The sequence below is a fragment of the Psittacula echo genome, assembly GCF_963264785.1.
Source record: "Psittacula echo genome assembly, chromosome: 1".
Classification (NCBI taxonomy): domain Eukaryota; kingdom Metazoa; phylum Chordata; class Aves; order Psittaciformes; family Psittacidae; genus Psittacula; species Psittacula echo.
The window spans coordinates 66,460,528-66,483,577 of record NC_137735.1 but is presented as its reverse complement, the minus strand read 5'-3'; the positions used below and the strand labels follow the sequence as shown (position 1 = coordinate 66,483,577).

The window sequence follows — 23,050 nt, the reverse complement described above, 5'->3', positions numbered from 1 at the left end:
CTTATTGTGTATCAGCAGCAAAATATTTTTCTGTGAATGCTGGAAAAATGAAAATTCTCAGAAATAACTGTTTGACATTTTTCCACCAAGTTACAACATCCACATCTTAAAGTATAATTTGAATGACTTGAGCTTATTTTTAGGAAGAACAGTGATAGTAAACTATGACAACTTTGATAATCTTTCTATTGCAGGAAAAATCCACACCAAGTTGATATGAGAACAGCAAGAGTGTTTTTAGAAGTAGCAGAACTACATCGAAAACACCTAGGAGGACAGCTTCTGTTTGGCCCAGATGGTTTCCTATACATTTTTCTTGGAGATGGCATGATCACTCTAGATGATATGGAAGAGATGGATGGTTTAAGGTACAAAAACTACCAATGGACAGAATTCTATATTGTCTTTAGGTTTTGCACACTGTTTGGGGTCAGAATCAAAAGTGATCAGCAGTTGTCAGGGCAAATCCTACTCCCTCTTCCTTTACTACATAATCCTACTATTTTCAGTGCCTGAGTTTAGTAAACTGCTGATTTTCAGAACAGTCTTACTGCTTAAATACATTTCCTTGTAGTTGTGTGCTATCAACCCATCTAATTGCATATATAGTATTTAGATGCAATTGCATTTAAGCACAGATTAGACTTCTTTTTTCCAAATTATTATTCTATGAACAAGACGCCTTTATTGAGAAAACATTCTAAAAACATGCCTACAGACATACCAGTCAGTAACAACATACCACTCACAAAAATGGCTAGAAAACACATGCAGAAATCCTACTTTGGTTCTACCTATACAATTTGCTCAACCTGCTTTTTCCCTCTTTCTTTGTGCTCTGTTAGAGTTGCAATATTTGCCTTAATTTAGAGAAAGTGCAGTACTGGGCCTTTCCATGCTTAAAAGGAGTTGCTATGCTCAAAGGCCTTTTTGGCTCAGCAGAATAGCAGGTACTCTGGCCCGTTGCAATGAGAATGTACTCAAAACCAAGACCATAGAGCAATTCTAATACTTGACTTTTAATTAATCAAGGGCAGACTGAAACATATTTATGATGAAGAAAGAGAACAAAATCAATTTAAGTACAACATCTTTTGATGCTTGTAAACAGAGTTTTGACACTCTTCTATGTTTCTGTCCTTCTCCCTCCATTACAATCATGAATGTATGGCAAAACATATTAACTCTGTCCTGTTTCATGTAACAGTAAACACCAACATCTTCATTTACCCAGTACCATTACTTTCTTGTTGTTTGTTGGGGCTTTTTTGTTTGTGTTTTTTTCTGTTCGGTTGGTTTTTTTAGTTCATGTATAATTAATCTTTGGATTGTACTGTGACTACAAATCATTGAATTCAAGAGTAGTATTCAAAGTATTAGCAAAAAGCATTATGTACCTTTATAGTTCTTATGCCTGTAATCACTCCAGAGGATAAACAATGTAGAAGAGTTAACAGCCTTATATTTGAAGCCATAAAACAACAATAATGCATGGAAATTTGCTCTTATTAATCAACATTGCTTCCCAACAGCATGGTCAGAGGCATTCTAGTATGCACTTAAGAGTGCGACATACTCGCCACACTGAATCTTTGACAGGCTCTGCTACTACTCTTTGGACCTGCATGTAACATAAAACCAATCTATATGTGATTATTCAGTAAAGTGAGTGGTTTGTTTTGCTGGTTCACTGTAGTATTACATGGATTACATCTATTAGTAAAATACTTTTTAAAAACCCAATTATTTTATCCTCCAACTTTCTCAGTGATTTTACAGGTTCTGTATTGCGACTCGATGTAAATACTGACCTGTGCAATGTCCCTTACTCCATACCACGGAGCAACCCACATTTTAATAGCACAAACCAACCTCCTGAGATTTTTGCACATGGACTCCACAATCCAGGCCGGTAAGTAAGTCATGGTTAAACTGAATTACTCTGGAGCAGATACTGTTTTCAACCAGGAATCTTTTATACAGTGGGCAACAAAATTTTAATGCTAAATGCTCTCGTGAACTTTTTAAAACTTCCACTCCTTCACCTTCACACATACATCACAGTTAGAAACAAATGTACATTGGGAAAGGAGAAGGAGAGGAGTGTGCACAACTATTACAAGTCAAGACTGAAGTGACAGAAACAAAGCACAGGATTTTTGTTTTAAACATATGATAAAATTATTACCTTTATGAAAGAAGAGAACTTAGAGCAGAAAGTTGGTAAAGCACAGATGAGATGGGAATCCTGATTGAGAAAACAAGGCATGCGGAAAACAAATGAGAACATCTGGTGATATCTAAACAGTAACAAGGAGGAGAACAATGCTTTAACTAAACAACACATAATTCAGCAAATTAGGTGGGTGGTAGTACTAAAGTGACATTTAAAGTCATGGTCTGAAAAACTTCACAAAGTCAAGTTGTTCGGATAAGGAGTTTTATTCTCGGACTTTTTTAACAGTCCAAAATTCCTACACCATGTAAATCAGCTCATTTAGCTTAGTTAAAGCAATATTCATGTCAGGTGCTATTCAGCAGAGTATGTTTTATCACTAGGAAAAAAGAGTTTTACTTCATATTACATAAAAAATGGTGCCAGGATGGGAAAGGTACGTTATCTCTTGTATACAAATCTGATGCAGTTCTCAGATATTTTGGCTGAGTATGAATTAGGTCCCTCAAGCGAGAAAGCACCACAAAGAAACAATAATCCTTCAAAACGTGATGTCATACTATTGATAGAGAATTATACATTATAAACTCTCCTATTTCATGGATTTTCTTATATTTTTTGTTTTACAGATGTGCTGTGGACCGCCACCCAACAGATGTAAACATCAATTTAACAATACTTTGCTCAGATTCAAATGGAAAGAACAGATCTTCAGCAAGAATCTTACAAATAATAAAGGGTAAAGACTATGGTAAGTTCCATCCAGGGTAAAGCTGGGAAGAGAGCGTTTCTATGCCCATGGAATCATAAATAAAAAGCAGAAGAAAACTGACACAGGATTGTATATGCAGGATAGGTAGCTTCCAGCATAGACAGGATAGGTAACGTAAAAAAACTTACCAACTTATGAGAAGTATGGTACAAGCAGATAACAATGCAAGACAAAACAAAATCTAAATGACTCAAATTTTTCTTGTTGGTGTAGAATATAATGTAAATAAGACTTAAGAAATATGTCAGTTGCTAGTCTGTCAAAGATCTCACTGCTGCTTCATACAATGGCTCATAAAGAAGATTTTGGAATATCAGGAGTTGATGAAACTGTGTTCTCAGCCATTCACAAATAACCTTTTAAGATACAGAATGGAAACCTCATGTAATGCATTTCCTATAATGGAAAAAGTGAGCTAGACAACAACAGATCATAACCAAACAGGGAAATGATTGAGCTCTGTTTAGAAATGACAACATTAGAAAAATGCATGATGCTGCTACTTCATAATGAATGACTCAGATTAGATTGCAAAAAGATAAACATACTCAATTAGGGACTTAAAATTTTAAAGTGTTGCATGTTCTCTCTGACTCGATATGATTGTCAGACACAATTTTAGTTTAATGTTTAACTCTGATACTCGCTAAGATTGCTTGCTCAGGCAATCCAGGTGACAGTTACTCTGAGCTATCATCTACCTTGGTTGACTGTTTAGCAGCTTGTAAATTCATGGTGGTAAAAGGTGATAGGTGCCAAAGGTGTGTACAGGCATCAAGAAGTGGTCTATCTCCCGAAGTGTAGCATTTTCTGGGTTTATTCACATCCCTAGTCCTCCCACCTGTAATTTACTTAAAAGCAAAGCAGTTGTGCTGGCTAGTACAATAGCACACAATAGCGTAATGCAATTGTTCTACTTTAGTTGTTGCATGTATTTTCTGTGTTCATTTTATAAAAGCCAAACCAAACAGTAATATTTGGTAAACCACTGCTCCAATGGAATTTTGACAGCATCTTTATTGCAGAGTAAACTAAGCAATATTCTGTCTATCCAAAACAGCTTGCCAGTATTAATACTAGGCTCTGAGTCAATTGCTTCAATAGAAAGAACTCATCATCCTTTTCTCCCACATAAAATTTCAGCACTTACTCTTGTAGAATAATCAGAGAAATTCATCTATCAAAGACTTGCAGATAGCCCTCCAACTAAAAGAAGTTCCTATAAAACAAAAAGGTCTCTTGGCTGTGGCTTTAACTTAAAATTATGCAGTTAGCATGTCAAGTTGAGCCTACTTTCGCTCTAAGCAGTATTTGATTGCATGAATAGGCACATTTCCAGTGAAACTTCCTTGGAGACATTATTTGGTATGACTAAACCAACTCTGAAATTTTGTAAAAAAAAAAAAAAAAAAAAGAAAATGTGTAGGAACTAGCAACTACAAACAGCAGCATAAAATAGAATCATAGAATAGTTAGGGTTGGAAAGGACCTTAAGATCATCGAGTTCCAGCCTCCCTGCCATGGGGCAGGGACACCTCACACTAAACCATGCCACTCAAGGCCTCATCCAACCTGGCCTTGAACACCGCCAAGGATGGAGCATTCACAACCTCCCTGGGCAACCCATTCCAGTGCCTCACCACCCTCACAGTAAAGAATTTCTTCCTTATATCCAATCTAAACTTCCCCTGTTTAAGTTTTAACCCATTACCCCTTGTCCTATCACTACAGTCCCTGATTAATAGTCCATCCCCAGCATCCCTATAGCCCCCCTTCAGATACTGAAGGGCTGCTATGAGGTCTCCACGCAGCCTTCCCTTCATGGTAGTAGATTACCATGAGAAGCTATGGCCAGTGATACTAGTGTTTTATGGGATGTAATAACACACATACCGTGTTTGAAACTGATTTTGAAAGAGTTTTTCAAACCACTGAAAGGCTTTGAAAACCAATTGTGCTGAAAGTCACTGGAATTTCTGCTCTTAGATACTAGAAGGACTTTACAGTGAAGGGGGTTTAATTGTATTCCTGAAGTTCAGGAGATCCATTATGCTGACTGTACTGACATATAAAGTTAACAGTTAAAACTTAAAGTTAACAATAGTAATTATCAACTTCAATGAAAGTCCGACCTAATCCGTATATAGTTTTATTCCCCCAGCCTGTGCACACGGAAGAAAGCAATTACAGCCTCTCCTATCTATATCCCTAACCGATTGTTTCACAAACAGCCTTTGTTGTAATTTTCTGATTTTTTTCATGTTTCATTTGCATCAAAACACGTTGAATTTTGAAGAATGTTTAAATGGAATTAACCCTTTTTTTCTGAAGTAATAACATGTTCATAAATGTGAATCAAAATATGATTCTGCATATGATCTAATGCTATGGTAGTTCCTTTTTAGAAAGTGAGCCTTCACTTCTAGAATTCAAACCATTCAGCAGTGGATCCTTGGTTGGTGGATTTGTCTATCGAGGCTGCCAGTCTGAAAGACTCTATGGAAGTTATGTATTTGGAGACCGCAATGGGTAGGTTTCTTATAACTCACTTTTAAACAAAAATACATATAAAGTATATTTAGTTATTGAGCTTCCTGTATAAAGGAACACCAACATTCTTGTATACTGTGTCACTTTGCAGCTTAGTGATATGACAGTGCAGATTAAAGTCTAGATTTGGAGATAAAATAGTACAGTATCCTAATGAATGGTGACATAGGTAACGTATCTGATCCTTGGAAAAAGGAACTTGGAAAAAAGTACAGACAAAGACACATCACAGCACTCTTAAGATTTTAGTTCTGGAAACACTTAAACATTTAGTCTAGAAACATCATTTACATTGTGATGGGAATAAATGTTAATTGTGGAACAGTTTCCCAAACAGATATAACTGTTAAGACATTGAAAACTTTTGGGTGTTACGGAAATATCACTGATGGAGCAAAGTGAATGGGCGTAATTTTCCTATGCCAAATAGCTCAGTACTCACAAATGGCTATATAGGGTTGCTTGAACCCAATTTTGCAATGTTTGAATGACAGGAAGGGAAATGCTGTGCTTTTTAAGCACCTGAAAAACAACAGGCAGGAAATCATAAGGTGGTGAACTGCACAGATGTATCTATGGAGCCACTTGCAGCAAGTGTTTACTTTTTTATCTGGGCCTTGAAAACTCTCTGTTCAAAACGTAATATAACAATATGCTTTATGTGTTTTTGAATATAGAAATTTTTTAACACTGCAACAGAGTCCGGCAACCAAACAGTGGCAAGAGAAACCCCTCTGTCTTGGCAACACTGGTTCATGTAGAGGTTTCTTTTCAGGCCCTGTCCTGGGATTTGGTGAAGATGAATCAGGTAAATAAAATAAATAATAAAAAAATGTTGTTAAATCATAAGCTTTATTGGTAATGCCTGCTGAACTATTAAAAACTTATTCAAAAGCTTAGTCAATGTCTAAAACGAAGGAATCTAAAGGCTATCTTTCCTTTGCCAAAGATATCTATGCTGCTTTCAGCTACCCCTTAGCAGCCTTGTAAGAAGAACCAAGAAGAGAATGGGTTGTTGGAAGGGGCAAAGGTCTTTACTGTCGCACACATTCTGTGAAATATGTCCCTCACTATGACACAATGTGTCACATACTGGCTTTTATTCCCAACATTACAGATTTAAGAGGCAAAGATACTGCATGAGCAGACCAATCCCCCTCTTGTCCCTTCCTAATTTTATTTTTTTAACCAATTCTATAAATATGAGACAAAACACATTCATGATAAAATGCTTCTCACATTTTAGCATCAATTTGGGAAAGTGCTATTTTGAATTTCCAAATAGCAAGATTCTGTTGTATATTTCAGTGATGAGTGTTTCTTCTGAAGTTGTTTTTAATCTCGTCTTGCACATACAGCTAGATCACAAAAGTCTTGTATTTGACATCTTAGGAAAGAACTAATTTATTGCACTGGTGTCTTTAACAGGTGAGATTTACATATTATCAAGCAGTAAAAGTATGACACAGCCTCACAGCGGGAAACTCTACAAGATCATTGACCCAAAAAGGTGAGCATCACTAAAATTAGTCTTTCCTTCAACAGGTTAGAAAACAAAATGTAAATGTAGTTCTTTACATGTAGCTGAATTACGCAATACTGACATTCAGTAAGAAAGGAAATTCTCAATGCAGGGGGCTTCCTAAAAGCAAATGCACCATCATCAGCAAGCAGAACAGATTCACTAAAAATAATCACTGTCTCATAAAAAGTGAATGTCAGAAGAACAGAGGTGTAACCAACAGTAACTTCTGGAAATTTTTATTCTTCATCATTACCCTAAATGCTGCCCACTTTCCCATCTAGATTCACATTTTTTGCATGCTTTCTTAGAAAAGTAGACATATTTAATGTGGAACCATGTGGACCAGCACAGGTAGAACATGCTCCTGGTAGTTCTGAAGCAATTGACTTGTAGGTACCACAGAGGCTAAGCAGCATCAATGGAAGGCAGATGCTAGAATTCTCCCCAGCACTACTACTTCCTTACCTGCCACTGTGGTAAGACAGCGCACAATGGGAGCTGGCTCAAAAGGTCACTACTGGATGACAATACCTACTCTGTGTACTGAAAAGCTGCTACAGAAAATAATTTCACAGTACTAGATAGCAGACAAGCCATACCCGGGCAGTGCTAATCTCAATTCCTCAGTTTCAGTTTTGCCATAGGGACATTGCTAAGGGACAAATCCAGTCTTTCCCAAACATCTCTTCAGTTGTATAGGAGATACCACCAGTGGAGAATAATACAGAGAACTGAATTCCCAGTGGGTGTGAACTGTCACTGCTTACAAGTTTTCAGCATCTTTCCATATCCCTGCATTTACCTGTCTTTCCCTGGGAAGGTTTGGAGCACCAAGAAACGAAACCTTCTCTTGGACTGTGTGCCAAAAATGTATTAAATTCTTTAACAGTTCTTAAAGCACCATTTCCAAAAGGCTTATAAATCCCACTCAAGTGACTTATGAGACACGGAGTTAACATGATTAGCTTAACTATTTAGACTAATTTACTAGTTGTAAAATGAGGATAAATGAAAATTATCAAACCAGACTTTCTTGAGATATGATCTTTGCAGAGCAGCTAGAGCTACTAAAATATTAGGGAATCTGGAAAGACTGCAAAAAGCCAGTTTCCAACATGACCCAGGGGCTCCAGCAACAATAAGAGCAGATGACTAATAGATACTCACTTTTGCTGGAGAAATACCATTTTCTTCCTGGTGGATCTTGCTGCTCTATCAGACCAATTCTGTAGCATGTAAAGGTTCCACATCCATCCTGCAAAAGCGTCAGAAATTAACACAAAATGAAGCGGCCAACAGAAATGAAGTTTGTCATATTAGTTACTTTGACCTTATCATACCCTGACAAAGCAATTGCCTGTTTGTGCAGAATCTATGTCAGCATGTTCCCCCATTAGCATCAGATAGAGTTAGACTCACATTTTTGGGTTTGCTATTGACTGCTTCAGAGAGGAATCTATTTTCCTGTAAGAATTTAAATTCTAAAAATTGTTATTGGGACAAGTAAATAATAAAAATGTGAAACAGGATGCACACTGTATTATAAGTTACAGTAGAGTTTCAGTGTTCTATAATTATACTATCCCAAACCTATAGCAAGTCATTTGGAAGCAGATGTTACTTGCAGGTTAGTGCAGTCTGTCAGTCAAGGCTAGTACGTATGTTTTATTTATGCTTTCTGGTATTAAAAACATTTTTTTAGAACAAAACTTGCCGTTCTTTCTGCGATTGTTTAGTCTGTTGGTGTATGGTTTTAAGTGAATTTTACACCCTAAATCCACTATTAGTATCTAATTACATGGGGCTGCCTTGTTTGACCTTGGCTTTTTGTTCTTGTTACCTCTTCCAGTAGGGTGGTCTTCAGCTGACATACCTGAAAGGCCAGACCTCCCATTGCTGTGCTCACGGTTGGCTGTTTTCATGCATGGAAAAGGGTCGAGACTGTGTTGGGTTACTGGTGAAAGTAACCAGAAAACTATAAAATACTTCGGTAAATTGGCACACAGTGAAATTAAACAGACTGTGGCAAAGGGACATAGGTTTTGGTAACACTTTCTAGAAACATGAGATAATTTTCATTCAGGCAAAGTCTTGAGTTTTGTTGTTTTTCAATCTCACACCAATGCAGGCTTTTAAAGGACAAGTAGCTACTTCCACAAAAGAGCATTGCAGCTATTGCAACCATATAATGCTAATTTCACATTACACATGTAAACAATTTTAAAATTCCATGGCATTGGCAAATGTTCATGTAATGCTTTGTTAACAAAATATTGTTATTCATGCACTGATATTTTTTGCATACTAATATTGTCACTCCTTCATGTCTTCCTCATGGTATGTGCCATACAAATATATCAAATATAGGTATAAACCCCAGTAAGCTCTCCAGAACACAAAATAAAGATGCTACAAGTGGGCTCTGAGCATCAGGTATGAATAAAGTCATCAAGATACTGATTTGTCACATCTTAGAAATTCACTGCTTGCCAAGAAAACCCTTCACATGTAACAAAAATGAAGTGTTAAGCTGAGGTGATATATAACAAATTGATAAATATGATCAACACAGAGGTTCTGAATCCTTCCATCATCAAGGCAGTTTGAAACACAGAATTCAAGTTACCACAGGAAACTTTTGTTCAGGTCTTCCAAATACTTAATGTCAATAACTAAATAGCCTCCCCTCAAAAGCACAGAATTAAATAATCCTTCTCATTATAACAAGGTTCTTAAAATAATACATTAGGACTTTGGAGCTTTTAGACAATGGATCGATAAATCAGAAACATGAAAGTTAAATTGAATGTTAAAACCGAGTATGTGAGGTGCTGCAAAATGCACATTTATTACCTATTACCAAAATCAGGTAGAGTGAAGAGGATAAGAAATAGTATAGTTAGCTTTGAGATTGGAGAAGATGTGAGAAACCCTAAGAATTACAAACACTTAAGACCAGCTTCAGGTAAGTTAGTTAAACTAGCAGACTAAAGAAAAATTTCTTAAGTTAAAACTGTGTCTCTGAAAAATGTATCTATTCTTTGATGATTATAAAAAAAGTTATCACAAGTAAACTGCTTTCCAGGGTGAAGAACTCATAAAAAACACAGGGAGAAAGACTTATGTACTTCTCAACTAAAAGGCAGGGCTGCTGATGTCCTGAAGATCGGTGCAAATACTAGCACTTTATAAATTGTCTTTGTGACCAAAAAAGTAAACCTTTTTATTTTCTATATTTCTACTTTCTGGTTTATAATTTTTCTATCTGGCTTTCTGTTTCTACAAATACATAATAATATAAATCAAAACCACATTGATGAATGCATGGGAAAAATAACTAGGTAAACAGTGGTGTAGAAAATGCATATAGGGCCAAATATTACAGTTAGTCAACAACGGAGAAAACGGGAGATGAACTCATTAGAAAACAAAACCTTGACAAGATGAGAAAATCAGCTGTCGACAGTATTAAAAATGTGTATTTAAATAAGAATAAGGTTCATAAAAAAGGTTCATATCAGCTGTACTTCAAACATTATTACCAGCTGTTCTTTGAAAACCATAGACGGGGACAGACCATGAAGTAAGAAAATAAACTCTGGAAGGTGGCAGAACAGCCATAATGCGGCTTTGTGAGCCTTCTTTCAGAATACTTATATCATGATCACTTTTATCTCCAGGCAAATTCTAGAAAAAATTAAAGAATCAGAAAAGAGTATTCAAACTGCTGGACAATGCAAAAGATTTCCATTTAACACTTGAAACTTAGAAAAGTTTATAGTGCTGTATAGTTTTGTGAAGTTTTAAGTGTTTGCCACTGTTGATATGGTGATTCCAAAGGGAATGATCCTTTTGCTCGGGATGGCTCACTGGAGCCAGCAGGTGATTTTTATGAAAGAGGGCAGAGCTTAAGTGTCCTTGCACACCTAATATTTCCTCTTCCTCTCCTTCTAACACCTTACGGATCTGGATTTCAATATGTTTCATATCATCAGCCAGAATAGCTGCTTTCCATTGGATTGAAACTTGAACTTGATTCAAACCACCTCACTCCTCTTTCACGCCCCCCCCAGGGGTATGTAATTCCACTTATCATCCTTTCCATCATCCTCTTCTGGGATTTCCGCTATCAGAGAGTATTTCCAAACAGACTTAGACACTAAGGGACAGTATCTAGGTCATATCTCATTTTGACATTGTTTGGACTCTTTACAAAAACACTGGTGGTTTTATTTTTTAGTATGAGTCTAGAGTGTTTGATGGTATGATAGAAGAATAGCATTTATGAAAGCGCAGCCCTCTTCAAGGCTTTAATTACTATGGAAATGGAAACACAGAAACATACAGTATTAGACTAATCTGCATCAAGATACTCAGGTCTGATGGGTTATGAATACACTCTGAAGCTACTACTGGAAACTCTCTGTAGAGTGAGCCAATTTTGTTGGTGAATGCTCTCACCAACCCAGGTGGGCCATATGATTTCTTTCTGTTCAGAAAGTTACTATCCCTTAAGTTATTTGAGGGAATGGAAAGCCAGAATTAATGTCTAATGATGTTTAGTTTAGCCGGAGCATGCAAAATTCTTATCTCATTTACCTACCCACGTGCAGTTACTATTCCCATAAGAGACACTAAAGAGAAATTAGAGCTTTTCGTGAATACCAGTCTAGAGAGTTTCACTTTACAGAAGTACTTCACAAAAACTCCTTTGTAACCACGATGGAAAAACTTAAGGATTTTTTTCAATCACATCACAGCTCACTGACTGTAAAAGTTTTTGTTTTGGTTTGGGATTTTTTTTTCCTCCCTTTTTTTTTCAGTCTTTCTAGCATTGGCTATTAAGGAGTTCTCACTTTTTATCGCTTTATAAGGAAAAACCAGCTCAGTTTATCTTTTGCTTATTTTCTGGAGCCTGCAGGAAGCCTCTGGCATCCTAAAGAAAGTCACACATAATAGAACAGCTTTAGCCCAGTAAGCCAGTCTTTCCCAATTCATCAGTCAAAGTGTTATGCAAGTGGCCCCCTAAATTGATAAATTCCCACAGTGCCTGTTGACCCAGCTGCCAAGTGCTCATGCAGCAGGTGTTGTTTTCATGACCACCCTGACAGTAATACAAACTGTTTAGCAGTTGCATTGACCTCTTAGCTATTAACATTGATACAGGCTTCACTAGGGACTAGTTTTCAAACATGACAGAATTTCTTAAGACTAGAGGTCATGAACAAGTATACCATATAAGAATAAATTTGATATGCTGCTGAGTTTAAATCTTAAAAGCCGTGAGTTTTTTCCACATTATTCCCATGTAGTAAATCTGGAGACAAGTAACGAGCTTTTGGCATCTCTCCCAGGACTAAAGGTATACTTTTTAATTTTAGAAGCTGTACCTGAAGAGATGCTATATTTATTCTATGACAAGTAGTAAATTCAGTCTGTGACAAGTAGTGAAACAAAATTATTTTTTCTTGACATTTTCCCTTATAAAGGAAAAACCCAAACAACTAGTGCACAAATTTTGGTGGTATACTTAAGCATCATTCTTACACCTAATATCCTGTGAGCAGTTAATTGAAGCATAACATTCTTTCCTTATATTTTTATCACAATCAGGATTTATATGGCCATGTCCCTTCTTTGATTGTGAACATCCAGAAGTTTTGTTTGGGTTTTTCTCACTTTACCGGGAGAAAAGGAGATTTCTGATATTGTGTCAAAAGCACGATGGAGGAATTCTTTTCAGTACCATTGTATTACTGCTGAATTTGACCCTCCATTTGCGTTGATTTATGTATGTCTGAGTTACAGGCAAGCGCATATAGTAACTGAATCACTCTGTGCATTTAGTGGAACTGTGAAGAGATGCACTAAGGAAAAGCATGAAATCCTAAGCAGTTCCAGCACGAGTTTTAATCTATTAAAGCATGTTAGACTTTTATGTGCCTCTAAACTAGCAGTAGAAGCTACTTTCTTACACTAGCTACAGTAATGCAGCAAAAAATATTTTACACATCCTACAGCCAAGAATTCCCAGCTCACTGCACTCCGCAAAGGGACCCAGCGAGGGCCCCAGCCCCCAGTACAACTTTTCCTCCATGTTCCATACATTTAGAGTTGTTATACAGTTTCATGAAAGCATGTTTTAACAAGCAAGATATACTGTACTCTACTGTATATATGAACAGCTCTTTAAGATAACTAGAATTGTACAGACCATATAAATAGTCATTATCAGCTACATTTTTGGCTTCCTGCGGACCAAGTAGTGCTTACTGTAAGAGTAATCAAGCCGTACCCTTTCGAGTTTTATAGATTGAGGGAGACAAGAAAAAAAATTCTCTCCAGCCCACAACGTGGCTCCATCTATTCCCCTCCATTTTCCACATCAGGATACACAGCGAAGCACTAGTTATATAAACAAAACCATAGGTCTGTCTAAGTGCTGGAAAGATCAGATCCCAACAGTTTGAAGACTTATATTATCTTTGTGAGATTCACTTCAACTTATGCCAAGCTTGAAAATTTCCACCCCTTTAAAACCTTAAGAATGCAAAGTGCAAGTATTGTGGAGCAGAGACTTTCTCTTGATACATATTGGTACCATAACAACATTCAAATCCTGAAAGGGAAGTGTGGCTTTTCCCATAGTACAACCAAGGAAAGCCAGTAATTCTTCTCACACACAAGGATTCTGCTGCAGCTGCATTTGTACTCCTCTTTTCCTAAGGCACTCTGCCAACCAGAATTTTTTCATTTTTGTATCTACTCCACCCCACCATTAATAAATATTGCCTGAGGATGATTAGAGCAAATTATTGATTGACGGTAGAATAAAAGAGGCAAGGTTATATTCACAAGTACCAAGAGCACTAGAAAACTTCAAATCATAAAAGTGAACAGCCATGCTTGGCTGGATACAAAAAGTGTTATTTCTACCTCCTTACTTAAATACAAATAATAAAAGAACCATATATTCCAACACTATCTAGATAAATACTATACCACTATTCATAAAATAAATTATTATATTTACAAATAAAATACCTGTGTGATTTATGAGCTCATTCTTTGCTAAAGATATGCCACTGGAGCTGTCTTCCAAGAGATGCTTCAGGAGCCTGAGGTTATGCTTCCTGCTAAACACAGTACTGTACTTGTTTTTGAGCAAGAAAAAGGCTCCCATTTAAAATAACGTGAAGGAAATGGGCTTTAACAGAGACAGATGAAGAAAGAATGTTGTCTCCTATGCAGTTGGCTATAAAGAAATCACTTCAAATTTAAATTTTTCTTTTTTTTCCAGAGGTAGGAATGAGAAGAAAGATCTTTTTATATCTGAACAAGTCTCCACTGAAAATCATATCATTTCGTAGAACTGTTTCCAAAAGAGTATTGCCTGTGAATCTCACAATTTTTAAGTGTAGGAACTTTCTTAACCATTACTACAGAACTGGAATTCCTTACAGGTCAAAAACCTAATGCATTATATTTAAAAGACAGCTGTGGAAATATGTAAACATAAAACCTGAAAGGGTTTCAAATATGCTGCATGAAAGGTGTCAAAATGTTTCAAAGCCCTTAAATAATACAGGACCTTAAGTCTGATTTTCAGAAATGCTTTTGAAATTTTGCTACACTGAAGATGCATCTGCACATTCTTTCTGTCCTTAACATCTTTGGGGAACCAGTTATTCTGTATGGATGTTTAAATAATCATGGTAGCAATTAAGACTGAGCAGAGAAAGTGCTACAGTGAAGCAAACTAGTGAGCCTGTACTCTACTACTGTGTTTCAAAGACAAATGCAAGAAACCGTGTAATGTACCATTAACAAGCTGCATGCCAAAATGGGTGGGTGGGGGAGAATATAAGCCCAGTCAGCTACTTAGGGACTTCTATAACATTAGGTATGAGCACTTATTTTTCTTTAAAATTATTTTTATTCCATCTAATATTACTTTGAATGGCCCCATTGTGCATAGAAAAATCTTTGTAAAACCCTACTAGAACATGGGCTTCATTGGTATCTTAGAAGCCATGAGTTCAACTAGTCAATTTTATTTTCTTTAGCTTATTTTTTCCCTCAATATTTATTATGACGTTGAAACGGGAGATAAGCAAGAATGCCCGATTTCCCTTGTCTTTTTCTGCCGCTATTTTCCACACCTCCATCATACCTCATTTTCAGACTTCAAGGACTTATGCTTTTCTCCCCATAGCATTACCAGTCTAGGATTTTAATATTTGACAGGATAATCAGTGCATCAGCTGCTGTATCAGCTATTTGCATATAATTGGGGGCTTAATACTGATGTCAGCATAATGAACAATGTTATTTTCTATTCTATTTCTATCTCATATAATTTTGTTTTGGTTTGTTTAGATCATAGCTGGACACTTAGCCACAGTTTCTCTGAGCTCTCCACGAAACTATTAAAATCTTTGTCCTGCAAATTTCAAGCTTAGGAATGTACGGCAGTAGTTCAGATTATTTGCTTGAGAATAAAAAAATTTTGTATTTGTCACTAATTAACTTCATTTGCCACGATGCTCCCATTCAATTACTTGTTTAGATCTCTTAGGAGATCCTGATGTTTGTTTCAAAACTTACTCCTGTGCAATCAAACCTACAGCAGAGACAAAACATGGTACATCTACTGTGAGCCTGTAGCCTTGTGATGGTCCTATCAGTCTCTACCTGCTGAACTCAGACAGCAAATAAGTGGCCAATATGATGATATACAGCTAAATAAAAACAAAAAAATTCCAAACAATTAACATCTAAAAAGCATTGGAAGTCTTATCAACAGTTAGGGCATGCTTAAGTTAAAACACTTCAGTGTTTTACACACTTAACACTACAGAAGGAACACTACAATTGCTACTTTGTTAAGGAAGATGATGTTGTGCTTTTGCAAATAAAAAAGGCTGGACATCCAAAATGTGTTGCAGACATTGACAGAAAAAATTTGTATTATGTAAGACTTAATATCAAGAAGCCCAGGAAAAAACAGTATCAGAAACAGTTTGTCAACTGAACTACAATTTCCTTCATACATGCATTTCACAGAAGCACCCACAGAATGGTTGAGGCTGGAAGAGACCTCTGGGGGTACCTGGCCCAACACCTGTGCTCAGGCAGGACCACCTAGAGCCAATTGTTCAGGACCATGTCCAGACAGTTTCTGAATATCTCCAAGGATGGAGACTCCACAACCTCTCTGGGCAACCTTTGCCAGTATTGAAAGAGTCTTTCCTGATGTTCAGATGCTTCAGTAAGCATCCAGAATGCAAAATCCAAATATGATTCCATGACAATATGGAAATCAAATATCTGCCGTGTCAAACTGAATTCATAGACAGAGGCAATATATTTGCAAAATTATTATGCATGCCATAATGTGTGACATAAAACTTGCTGTTCAGATTACTCTTCCCAGGATACAAACAGAAATATAAATCAGCAAGAAAAGCAAAAAGACACCATCAGATTCTGGACTAAATTATATGACTATTTGCACTCACTGAAGAAATCGCACACAATCAGTAGAATGTAGCATGCCTAATAATGATATTATCCAGAGATATATGCTGCCTGTGATAAGGTCTTCAGGAAGCTTGTTTGCCAGGTTTATGCTTTAAGAATTCTCAAGGACTATTATCTCATCTTGTAGACCTCTGAAGGCAGTTATAGGAAAGAATAGAAAATCACACTGTATTGTTCTTTAATGTAACATATTATGTTTACATTTACTGGTGTTTTTGAGAAAAAAAGCAATCCCCTTAGAACAGATTTCTCCCACTATACCATAAAAGAGACTCAGGCCTGTAATAACAACCCCAAAGCCTTTCTTATTGACCCCAACTTTTAACTGTTTGGTTCATATATTTTTTTTCAGGCCTTTAGTCCCTGAAGAATGCAAAAAACCAGCTCAGCCTGCACAGATAATGACATCTGAATGCTCAAGGCATTGTCGGAATGGGCACTGCACTCCCACAGGAAAATGCTGCTGCAATCAAGGCTGGGAAGGAGAATTCTGCAGAACTGGTGTGTATACAGATTCATAGCAATAAGTGAAAGAAACCCATGATATGTTATAATTTGCTTTTAATTATTTGCTGAGAGAAATTTTCAATATATGTCATTGACCATCAGTTCTAAGACAATGACAAAGAAATACTGATCTCATGAGATGTAGGAGAACTGTAAGTTTGGATGAGTGCAACAGTTAAAACATTTAATACACTGTGAACCATTATAGAATGCAATTAATAGCATAAATATGACAGACAAAAGTATTATTTTTTTCACCAAGACTGTACAATGAAAGAAAATGCAATCAATACGTGTTCCCTGTTTGGACATTAAGCTTTCACCTGCAGTATTATCATTGTCAGTGGCATATAGCAGTCTCCTGTCAGGAAAGATGACAAATCAGACCTTCAGGTCATTATTGCATATTTTGCACTTTGCTAAGGTAATGTAAATACTTTAGTTTTGGTACATCCTTACTTCTGATACTACAGAATAAAATCGCTCTAGTTTGTTAATGAGAATTCTGTGTAGAAATTATTACAAAGCAGCTAATAACCAGCTAATAATTACTGTAATCTATTATTAATCACAGTGCTTTTATTAAGTCCTATCTTGTTGCCATAGTGTAACTTTTAAAAGTCACTTACTTGAAAAAGTGACTGTAATCAAACTAGGTGTTGGATATGACACCAAAGGGGTGAGATGAATGAACATGCAGTGCCAAAGCTGTCCTATCACTGTCTCACAGAGGCTATGGTTACGTCTGAGCTGTATAATTCTGGCCTATGCAGGTCTTCCAGAGCAAGCCTGGGTAACAGAGGGTGCTATTAGTGCACTAGTGTAGTCTTCTGACTGAGCATGTTTGCCCAGTGAGTTTATGCCAATGCCTATACAAAGAGAGAAGGTTAACGTAGTGGCAGTAGAACTCAAGTGTAAAAGAATCACAGAGTAAGACAAAGCAAGGTTCAAATGATGGACCAGGAATAATTCAGGTTGGAAGGGCACTCAGGAGAACCCTGCTGAAGCAGGATCAGCTATGAGGTCCTTATAGCCTGGAGTGTAAATTTCAGCAATCTCCTGGTTTCTAGTGATGAGGAATGACTTTGGAATTAAATTAAATGAAATTAATTAAATCACTCATGATATGTCGTACTGGCAAGATTCATGAGTTGACCATCATGCAACCATGCAACAAAAGCAATGAATGAGGTAATCTGACCAAATAGTGCAACTTTGGTTGTCCTCACTTGTCAGTCAAAGGTTTCCTACATTTAGAGAATAAGGCTCATTCTACAGCCCCTGTTCAAGTGGAACTTAAAAGGAAAAAAAGATCTCCAGTGTGACCATAAATGGGTCTTGAATAATCTGGCTTGTTTAAAAAAATTACAGCTCTATGATAGATGATTTAATAAACACAATGTACAAGAAAGCTACAGAAAATAGGGAGACAGTATCCCACACAACACTTACAGCGATGGGGCAGCCACATCTTCTCTGGGCAACTTGTTCCAGTGTTTCACTGCCCTCATAGTAAAGAATTTCTTCCTAATGTCTAATCTCTAAAAATCTCTAAAATCTAAAATCTCTAAAAATACTCTGGTTCTTTTCTTCCTAAAGGAAATTCAGTTCTGTTCCACACATAAGTGATTCAAGAGCCAAAGGAGTGTACCTCTGTGGTCAATTGTAGTCTGCTCTGCTAAGGACAGCATGTAGTGCAGAACTCTCTGTGTGTACAAAGGAGTTGACCTGAGATTTAGTACTTGTTAGGCTGGAAATGGTCAGGTACTAAAGTGTCTCACCAACTTCAGGGCTTTTTGTGTTGCTAGCATAAGAAATGGGATAAGTTAGACAACCACTGTTTAAAGATCTAGATGTGCTGCATGTCTTTTTTTTTTAAATGATATAACATCTGGAGCCCAAAGTCCTTTGAGTTGGGTCTTCCATGCACTCCAAAATCATAGAATCATAGAATCATAGAATAGTTAGGGTTGGAAAGGACCTTAGGATCATCTAGTTTCAACCCCCCTGCCATGGGCAGGGACACCTCACACTAAACCATGCCACCCAAGGCCTCATCCAACCTGGCCTTGAACACCGCCAAGGATGGAGCACTCACAACCTCCCTGGGCAACCCATTCCAGTGCCTCACCACCCTCTCAGTAAAGAATTTCTTCCTTATATCCAATCTAAACTTCCCCTGTTTAAGTTTGAACCCGTTACCCCTTGTCCTGTCACTACAGTCCCTGATGAATAGTCCATCCCCAGCATCCTTGTAGGCCCCCTTCAGATACTGGAAGGTTGCTATGAGGTCTCCACGCAGCCTTCTCTTCTCCAGGCTGAACAGCCCCAACTTTCTCAGCCTCTCTCCATACGGGAGGTGCTCCAGTCCCCTGATCATCCTTGTGGTCCCTCTCTGGACTTGTTCCAACAGTTCCATGTCCTTTTGATGTTGAGGACACCAGAACTGCACACAATACTCCAAGTGAGGTCTCACGAGAGCAGAGTAGAGGGGCAGGATCACCTCCTTCGACCTGCTGGTCACGCTCCTCTTGATGCAGCCCAGGATACGGTTGGCTTTCTGGGCTGCAAGCGGACACTGAAGCCGGCCCATGTTCATTTTCTCATTGACCAACACCCCCAAGTCCTCCTCCGCAGGGCTGCTCTTAATCTCTTCTTTGCCCAACCTGTAGCTGTGCCTGGGATTGCTCCGATCCAGGTACAGGACCTTACATTTGGCATGGTTAAACTTCATAAGGTTGGCATCAACCCACCTCACAAGCGTGTCGAGGTCCCTCTGGACAAATCAGGCATGAATATAGAAATTGGACTTTTTCAAAAATCTATTTGAGTTTCACAGTCTATCCTGGGTGACGTCCTCTCAGACATACAAAATTACTTCTTCCCCCTTATATTCTAAACTTAAAAAAATATGTTTTCAAAGCTTGTAATATTTCATCCTTTTCAATCTGTTTTTATTTATGTGCTTTATCAAGTTTAGAAAAGCTTTAATGAATGTGTACTGTATATTTTTAGTTTGTGATGCTCTAAATAAACTAGAAAATCACTGTTTTTTACCCACAGCAAAATGTGATCCAGCCTGTCGACATGGAGGTGTCTGTGTAAGGCCTAATAAATGCTTATGTAAAAAAGGCTATCTCGGCCCCCAGTGCGAACAAGTGGATAGAAACATCCGAAGAGTGACAAGGGCAGGTATTCTTGATCAGATCCTAGACATGACATCCTATTTGCTGGATCTAACCAGCTATATTGTATAGTTTCTGGGACTATTTGGAAACTACACTTTCAACGGGCATTTGTTTTGAATCCTGTCATTTGTAAAAGACTGTTGTCCTGCATCAAATACTGGTGATTTGATTTAGTTTATTAATTTAAGTATAATATCCACAAATGTGCAGGTAAATTCATTGTGTGTGTCAATATTTCTGTACGTCTCCCCAGACGTACCAACTGCCAATATGCGCACACATACGCAGGCACGCACTATCACAAATGCGGTTTTATGGCTAGTGGAATTTTTTTTAATATTTATTTCTTCATGAGAAATAGTTTACGAAGTAATTCCACTGTAAATCACATTTCTGTCAAAGGACTTTTCATGGTGTCTTAATGGATTCTTTGACATCCCAGAAATCTCATGTCTGTACCTATCTGATTATGGTGATGAGAGAGCAGTTTTCAAACACCGCTGTATAAGCTGCTGCTTAATAAAATCCAGTTGTAACGGTTTCTAAGGTGAACTGAACTCCATCATGAGACAATATTTGAGAACTCCTTAATGCATTCCTATCGAGGCAACTCATTGTAAGACTGTAACCTTCACCTTCATCAATGTAACTGTATTACAGAATGTTACGTATTTCTTTATCTAGCATAGATGCAAAAATCTGGTTATCGCAGCTTAATATCAAGATTGTTTCAAGTGTTTAATAATTAAATTATATCCGCATATTTCAAAACCAGTCATCCTAGAAGGTCTGCTTTTTATCATATATTTTATTTAACGATGGGCACTGGGTTCATGTTACATATTTATATTATTTTATTTTATTTTTATAATATAGACATCACCTAGATGAGACAGCTTTACCATATCCTGTAAAATACTAAAGTTACATTTTTCACCAACTTAATTGGAAAGATGGGGAAAGAAAGAGCAATCACACTCTTTAATGTGTTGTGGATCTAATCTAGAAATGTATCCTTGTGTCAACTTGCACTCATTTACGACGGATGGAAAAAACAACTGCCAACAAATCATAATAAAATTCCAGCATATGTTAAAAGTGTTCCCACCATAACAGGACAGGCCAGATTATACACAAGTAGACTGCTGCTGATTTCACATTGAATGGAACATCGCTGGATGAGAGCTCACATGAGCATGTGTTGGCTGTGTAAGATGTCACTTGTACAAAACATATAATGACTCTCACCAAATGCAGTTTTAAATGTAAATGTTCCTTGAAGAGTTAACATGAAATTGAGTCTTTGTAAATGTATCAATAAATACAGGTACATGCTATGGTCAGGTTTCCTAAAGTATTCCCCGACTAAGTAGATGTACCTTCAGAACTGGTGACCTCTTATCTACAGCTCTAAGGCATTACTGGCAGCCTCTTTGCTCACTACTTACCAACTAACAGATTTTCTTTGCACTACCTGGCTGTTACACAATCTTGCCTATGAAAAGAAAGCAGAGTAGCCCCAGTGTGCACATCCTATGGTTCTTATAAGCAGCTGCTCATTCGTCAATGATTTACAACACTTTAGGCAATAAGATCGAAAAGGCTTTAGCCGTATTACTCTCCAGTAGTAAAGTTACCTCTCTAGGGCAGTGACATGCAATGCATTTTCCTTTACAGAAAGTTGTCAGTCTTCATCTAGTACACGTTAAATCTTAAAGTACAGCATAACAGAAAGTTGCATTTCCCTGTCTTAGGCATTCCAGCTCAGAGGAACAGAAAATTACATTTGCCTTCCATATATGTTTGCCTGGGTTTTGAGTGACCTCATGCCAAATGGAAATTGGTTGAGAAATCTTGGTTAAGTGCTCAGTGAACAATGGCCTGCATTAAAAAGTGCATGCATAATTTTGCACAATGTAGATTCAACTGACAGTCCATTGAAAGACATCTTGGGATTAAATGAGCATGAAGACCAAATTGCCCTCTCACCCCAGAAAAGGGTGGTCCCTTATAGTCACACGAACACTTCATTGGCTAAGCAGTGTGACCAATCTTAAAATGAACCCCACGGTAGCATCTGTAGGTTAATAGCAGCTCTTTGTCTCCGCTGCTTTCTGCCTTTAGTCTTTTCCCTGGATTCCATCACAAAAAGTTTTACAATTAAAAAATGTCCTGACAACCATTTTTGTAAATTGACCTTAGCATCTAATCTTTCCTTATTCAACGTGGGTGACAAAAATGTGAACTTCTCATGAATGAGCCAGCTGTCTAAATCTGTCACATAGCACAGTTTTATTACACTCTTCATAACCGGCAAAGCAAGAAAGTCACTGAAGTATTTTAGCAACATTTAAATATCTGACAGAGATAATATCTTTAACACTTTCTTTAATGAAATACATTTTAAAATAAACCCAACTTTACCTCCACTGTGACGCATTATTTTCAACAGCTGGGGAGATGTGATAGTTCTTTTCTCACTGGTTAGTTCCTAGAGATTTGAAAAGATCCCCAGGAATATATATGCCACAGTCATGTAGAGAAGGGATAACCATGATGTTAGAGCTTTGATCTTAATAATAAAGACAATTTAGTTTACTAGTGAAATCAGAAAATAGAACTCCAGTAAAAGCTAAGAATTAAATCCATGTGTCATTTAAATCAATGGGAAAACACTCGTTATCGGCTGTGCTGCACTCAGAAAATAGCTTTTAAGCAAAATATTTCAGTTTATTAAAAAAAAAAAAAAAAAAAGAATTTATGTTTGAGTCATTCCACCAAAGCTTCAA

The 23,050-nt window shown here is 37.2% G+C and overlaps 1 protein-coding gene across 1 annotated transcript in view; it reads left to right on the top strand.

The window, feature by feature from the left end:
* HHIP (hedgehog interacting protein) overlaps positions 1 to 20,330 on the top strand; it is a gene marked incomplete at both ends in the record, with an annotated part of 71,575 nt that extends 51,245 nt beyond the window's left edge. Inside the window, 8 exons of the mRNA XM_080613600.1 lie at positions 195 to 368; positions 1,769 to 1,912; positions 2,806 to 2,927; positions 5,354 to 5,477; positions 6,176 to 6,306; positions 6,927 to 7,008; positions 16,919 to 17,067; positions 20,137 to 20,330. Of these exons, the coding sequence (XP_080469726.1) occupies positions 195 to 368; positions 1,769 to 1,912; positions 2,806 to 2,927; positions 5,354 to 5,477; positions 6,176 to 6,306; positions 6,927 to 7,008; positions 16,919 to 17,067; positions 20,137 to 20,330 (1,120 nt within the window). The remainder of the gene's footprint in view (positions 1 to 194; positions 369 to 1,768; positions 1,913 to 2,805; positions 2,928 to 5,353; positions 5,478 to 6,175; positions 6,307 to 6,926; positions 7,009 to 16,918; positions 17,068 to 20,136) is intronic.
* Between the last annotated feature and the right edge of the window lie 2,720 nt (positions 20,331 to 23,050).